This window comes from Cyprinodon variegatus, unplaced genomic scaffold (genome assembly GCF_000732505.1).
Source record: "Cyprinodon variegatus isolate N-32 unplaced genomic scaffold, C_variegatus-1.0 Scaffold1308, whole genome shotgun sequence".
In the NCBI taxonomy this organism is placed as follows: Eukaryota; Metazoa; Chordata; class Actinopteri; order Cyprinodontiformes; family Cyprinodontidae; genus Cyprinodon; species Cyprinodon variegatus.
Window position 1 is genome coordinate 46,783 of NW_015151761.1, and position 6,088 is coordinate 52,870.

Consider the following 6,088-nt stretch of genomic DNA (forward strand, 5'->3'; position numbering starts at 1 on the left):
ACATTTACTTTATTCACTCGTTGTTGGGCACAGTTTGGGACAATTCACCAATGAAACGGTTGTAACAGCCGCTTCTCTACAATTTTAAAACCCCCTGAGACCTTCCTAGGACCCAGCCATATTTCGACTCGTTATCAACAACAAGAAGTTTAAGTTCACTGTCCTCGGAAAGCAAATAAACTAGATGGCAATGACTTCAACCAGTCTCACATGGCATGAATAAAATAAACAGTGAGCATAAATAATTTTTACCACAAAAGTGCTAATATTACAAAGACATTACCTTTATGTTTTCATCTTTTGGGATGAATGTTGAGTCCCTGTCTTCCGGATAATCCAGATGGGTTTCCACAGAGGAGAAAAACCATTTTGGTAGAAACGCTGTTGATGCATCTTGATCACAAATCTGCTTCAGTAAATTATTCTCTAGACCTACATAAGAAATGAAAAACAATTCTTGTTATTTTAAAACATTTTGTGGTTCTGACATTAGTTAATATTAAAGAAGGATATAAATATTAAAGAAAGGAGAGTCCTTGTATCATGTAGAGGAGTTTAAGTATCTCGACATGTTGTTTACTATAGAGGGACGGATGGAGCGTGAGATGGATAGATTGATCGGTGCAGCGTCAGCAGTGATGCGGTCGCTGTATTGGATTAAAGGATTAAAATGATGGTCTTATAATCAGTAAATCATTAATAGTTTAAATAAAATGTTTTATAGGAACATTTAAGTCTTCTTCTAATTGATGTGACTTGCCATGAGTTTCTTCATTGGAATTAATCTGATAAGTGAATTGTGTGTTATAAAGCACTAGGACATTCCGGACAGTTATATCAGGCAAATACATGGTCAAAGCCTGTTACTGTTATATACACTAGAAAGAAGCAGGTTTGAATGTTGTTGAGTAAAAAAAAGGTATATGGTGAGGTAGCAGAGGGTCTTTGGATGGTGCTGTCGCGTCTCAGGTGTTCAACGTTTCAGGAGGGCTGACACCATCAGGACCTGGTGACTGACTACAATTCAGTCTCTGCAGTTCACTTGATTTCTAGAGACAAACAAGTCGAAGTGGAGCAGCACTATCTTCTAATTTGGTTGAGAAAAAAAAACAACACATCAAAGCAGGAAGGTCGAGGGCAGAGGTTACCTTGCAAGCCAGATGAATTGTCACAAGATTTGTGCACGAACTCCCAAAAATATATCTAGCTGGAAGCAAAACGATGCATTAGCCTCAAAACAGAAATGTTTCGGACCAATGAAATGCAGTGACATGTATGACGTTAAAGCATAAACTACAGGTTTTAGCTGGACTACTGTTTATTATTGAAAAACAAGCAAAATAACACGATTTCTGACTTTAAGGATCGGAAAGATGTATGTGTGTTCCTCCTGACTGGATTTGGTAATAGTTTGATTTATTAGTCAACTTTGCTAGTTGTGAAACAAAATGTTGTAATGATCGGCTAAAAGCTCGACATGGGAGGCATGGGCCAAGGGGCTAAAAGATGGATAAGTTCTGTTGACATCTGTGTCCCTAATTGACCCTGGTATCCACTTTTGGATGTTGGCATGGCTACATACTGGTGGGTAATCATCAATAAATGACGGCAGCCCAGTCACAAAAATGATAGCATGCAGGCCAAATGGAAATCCATGTCTTTGTGTCTTATCTTGCCTCTGTCCGCTGTAGAGGCGATGGCTGCGCCAACAGGCCATGGTCCTAGTAAAGAGTTTGGGAGCTGATAGAATCGCTTATGTTTTGACGGAGGTGAAAATAAATTATGTAGGAAACCAAGTTTTTGGCGCACTTGCTTGACCTCAAAAGCTCTATCCTAAGTGAAGTCCCTCATGAAGGTGCCAAGGAAGACACCAGTAAGAATGGAAAGTAGAATTGTATGCAGTTCTAGTTCAAGTGCTGAATGACAAAAGTTTGCCCCTTGTCATGAAACGCTGCAGATCCTCTGTGACCATTACGCAGGGAAGGGGAAGCCATTTGTTTGGTTTTTTCCAGCGTTTTATTTTCATTACACTGTCACAAGTTCAGGGCAAGGAAATTAACTCTCTGTCCTAACCACTAGGCTACCACTCCCTGTTTCACTTGTGGTCAGAAGCGCCACAGAGCTGTGGACTGTTCGTCAGCTGCTGTCAAGTGCAGAGTCCTGGCAATGGTGCAACATATGTAAGAGCGCCACGCGCAAGGACGCACACTATCGGCACAGAAAGCGGGACAAAGTGAAGCAAGCGGTGGATGAGGAGGACCACACGTTCACTTCCAAGGTCCAGCTGGAGGATGTCCTGGTCTGATTGAAGAGTCTGACTCACTGACATCAACAGGTTTGAACAGTTTGATCCAACTTTCAAGCCTCAGAGCCACAGATTGGAGTTGGCTGTTGGAGAGAAACCACTGGTGTTGTACAAAGGAAAGGCGGAGCCAAAGTACATCTAACAGACAGTAAAGGTCACATTGTGGATGTATCGCTGATGGAGGCGCTCTATGTGCCATCATTCTCCCAGGACATCTTTTCAGTTAAAGCGGCTACAACGCAGGGAGAGACTGTCATCTTTAAAGCGCGGCAGAATCGACTCATCCATATGAACAGTTCAAATTTTGATATTCATACTCACGACCTATCTCAGTACTGCTGATGAAGCTGATCAAATGCAATGTGTGTTATGATATCCAGACATGGCATGACATTTTGGGACACTGTAATTATGATTACATGTAAAAGTTGGAAAATGTAACAGAAGGGATGAAAATGAAAACAAAAAGTGCGAACTCCAATGTGACATGTGAAGTGTGCATCAAAGGCAAATCTGCTCAGAGCAGAAATAGAGAAGCAAGGCAAAGGGCATTCGAGAGCTTGTGTATGCAGACCTGGCTGGCCCTATAGATGGTAAAACCTGTAAAGTAGCAGACGTAAAAACCATTTCTGATGCTGACGAGGACAGAAGCTTAATAGTGATTGTCTGAATATACAGAGAACACAAACATAAGGAATGAACTAAAAGGGGAATTACTGCTTGTATAAGTACCCTCTCCATGGTTCATTCACTATACCCTAAACCTTCTAAATGACGGCAGGTTACAGTGTGTGACACTGGGATGGTGAGTTTTAAGAAAGAAACATAAGTGCATATTCTTACCAGATAACATCTGAAAGTCATCCAGGAGGTAGACATGGTCTTCATCAGGGTCTGAGGCAAACGTTCTTATCTGAGTCAGGAATTCTCCATAAAGATCAGTCTTGTTTCCCACGGCTATAACAAACAGCTCAATGCCTTCTTCATGGGAATCAGAGACGGCTTCTTTAAACTCCATGAAATCCCGTCGATCTGACTGAGCAGCCATTAAAACCACGGCCACCTTCCCCACATGAGGCCGAGAGGCTTGGAACAGCTGCTTGGCTCGATGGACAGCGCTACCGGTGAAGGTGCCCTCACCCAGGTAGGGCATGGTTCTGACAGCTTCCTTAATCTCATCTTTGCTGGGCTGCTGCTGCAGACTAACAACCACTTTGTTCAAACGGCTGTAGAGCACGACCCCAACACGGCTAGCTCCCTGGCTGACTGGTAGCTGGTCAATAATGGCAATAACAAAGTCCTTAACCAGTTCAAAATGTTCTGGTCCAACACTCCACGAGCTTTCAATGACAAATACAAGTTCTAGTGGACTCCCTCTGCACATGACTCCACATCCTAGGACATAAAAAAGATGTAAAAAGGCAGAGAATGTCAGATATTTGCAGATTGTAGCTCTATATCCTGATTTATTAAAACTATTTCACATCAAACCATCTGAAACTGTGATTCTACCTTCTCTATAATGTTTATTATGAAGACCAATTTCATGTATAAAAATATGCTCTGCTATCTTATCAACCACTAATTAAAGTTGTACCTCTGAGGCAGGCTTTCAGCTAGCAATGTGTACGGTCGTATATCAGAGTCCTGCATGGGTCTCATTTTTCAAAACTGTACCTGCCTGTGCCTGTAGAGTTCGGTACCAAGACCTGACCTAGTGTGAGGGATTGTATTTGAGTCAATGAGTCAATGCAATCAACTGGTTTTCCTTAGATAGAAAACTTTGAACCAGTTTGGACCTGCCTACCATGCTTCCCGCCTGTAGGGGGGGTCTGTGACTGTCATTGTCACCAAGGTGTGAACCACATGAAATATTCCTGGCTGCTCTGCTCTGAAGGACCTTACCCAGTATTTCCTTTATGATCTGGATGACCTCGTCTTTCTGTATGTGAGAAACAGAACAAAGTAAGAGACGTAGAACTTCTTCATAATGCATCTGATAGCAGTCAGGAACTAACCGTAAGTCCTGGCTCTCCTTTTTCTCCGGGTCTCCCCTATAGGATTAGAATATGGTCATTTACTTAGACATTGCCATTTCATATACACAGAGTGTATAGAAAAAGAATTTCATTTTGTACAGCTTTGATGACATTTCTATTCCATGAAGTGCAGCAGTGATCAAATGTATAAAGTGTGGGAGAAATAAAATTGATATCAATTGAGCCTTGATATTGAAGTATTTACTGTAGAATGACAGAAATATCTGATAATAAAAACAAAGATTGTACTATACTATTATAGTAAAAAAAAAAACTTTACATTTTAGTATATATTTATATATTCTACTCTAACATAACAAAGTATTCAGTTTAGGGCTGCAGCTAATGATTATTTTGCAAATTGATTAATCTGTTGATTATTTTTTTTCGATTATAATCGGATCGCCAAATGTTCCATATAGAAGACTTTTTATTAAACAAGGTGAAACTAAAACTGTTCTGGATGAAGGATATTGACACGTCTTAAATTGAATATTTTCATACAGTTGATAAAATCTTGGTATAATACCTGCTCTAAGTAGGTCGTTCAGGTAACAGTTAAACAATTACTAAAATAGCTGAAGATTATTTCAATAATCGATTAATCCGATTAATTCTTTCAGCCGTAATTCAGTCAGAAACGGCCTAAATATGACAGTAAAGTGACAGAAAAGCTTCTTAAACCAGCTGGAGATGATGTTACCATGGGTCCAGGGGAACCAGGTGGTCCAAAGTCTCCTGTTTCTCCCTTTCTTCCCTTGTGCCCAGGAGATCCTTGACTGCCCTGCAAAAGAATAAAAACTTCCCTTATCATCACATTTTCAAGCACCGCCAATAAGACTGATATGAAATGAGTCCTGCATGGAACCTCTGAGCTACTGTACCTTCTCTCCTAGGAGACTCTGCCCTGGAAACCCCCTTAACCCCACTGGCCCTTGAAATCCAGGCTCTCCCTGAGGACACAGGTTGATGGATTGTTTATTTGGTGCTAAGCAGGCCGACACAGCGGCTCAGTGACCAAAGCCGACGGCGTGATCAACCTGTCCTTATATAACAAGATGAAACCGAAATGGTTCATTCAGTTCTTAGAGTTGTTCCCTTTTTTCCTCCCTACCTTTGGTCCTGGTTGTCCTTCTCCTGGAGGCCCAGGCATGCCAGGTGGGCCAGGTTTTCCTGTGGAGCCCTGGAAATTAAAGACATTAAGCAAGTTACTAAAGGAAATTAAGCACTTTCCAAATACATGAAAAAAATTTGTTCACACTGACCTTTGGTCCAGGAAGTCCAGTCCCAGAAGGACCTGATGGTCCTGGTACACCCGGCAAGCCTCTCTCACCCTGGAAAAAAATCCAACAAAATGTCTGATGATTATATTTCCTCACTTTCCAGATGCAGCTCAGTTCGTTTCTTAATTACCTTTAACAGGTATTTCTTAAAGGTTATAGATACAACTTTTTCTTTAAAAACTGTTATTTTTTTCCAAAAATAATACATCAACAGAACATCTATAGTGGTGCAGAATAAAGGTATTACTTTACTGAAAAATATTAAGTATACAGAAGTACAGAGGGAAAAATAAATATTAAACTCCACCATTTCTCTCAGTAAATATATTTCTAGACATTCTATTGACATTTTCTAGTGATGGGTTCAGTAACAGCGATGTATGGGGCCCATAGAGCTGCATCAGAGCCCATAGAGCTGCATCGGGCCCATAGAGCTGCATCAGAGCCCATAGAGCTGCATG

The 6,088-nt window shown here is 40.9% G+C and overlaps 1 protein-coding gene across 1 annotated transcript in view; it reads right to left on the reverse strand.

Annotated features, from left to right (window-relative positions):
* Nucleotides 1-6,088, reverse strand: part of col28a1 (collagen, type XXVIII, alpha 1) — a 66,963-nt gene that overhangs the window by 9,285 nt on the left and 51,590 nt on the right. The window contains exons 23-30 of the mRNA XM_015402155.1: nt 5,610-5,678; nt 5,459-5,527; nt 5,229-5,297; nt 5,048-5,128; nt 4,324-4,359; nt 4,211-4,247; nt 3,149-3,700; nt 284-432 (exon numbers count right to left, since the gene is read on the reverse strand). Coding sequence (XP_015257641.1) covers nt 284-432; nt 3,149-3,700; nt 4,211-4,247; nt 4,324-4,359; nt 5,048-5,128; nt 5,229-5,297; nt 5,459-5,527; nt 5,610-5,678 — 1,062 coding nt within the window. The remainder of the gene's footprint in view (nt 1-283; nt 433-3,148; nt 3,701-4,210; nt 4,248-4,323; nt 4,360-5,047; nt 5,129-5,228; nt 5,298-5,458; nt 5,528-5,609; nt 5,679-6,088) is intronic.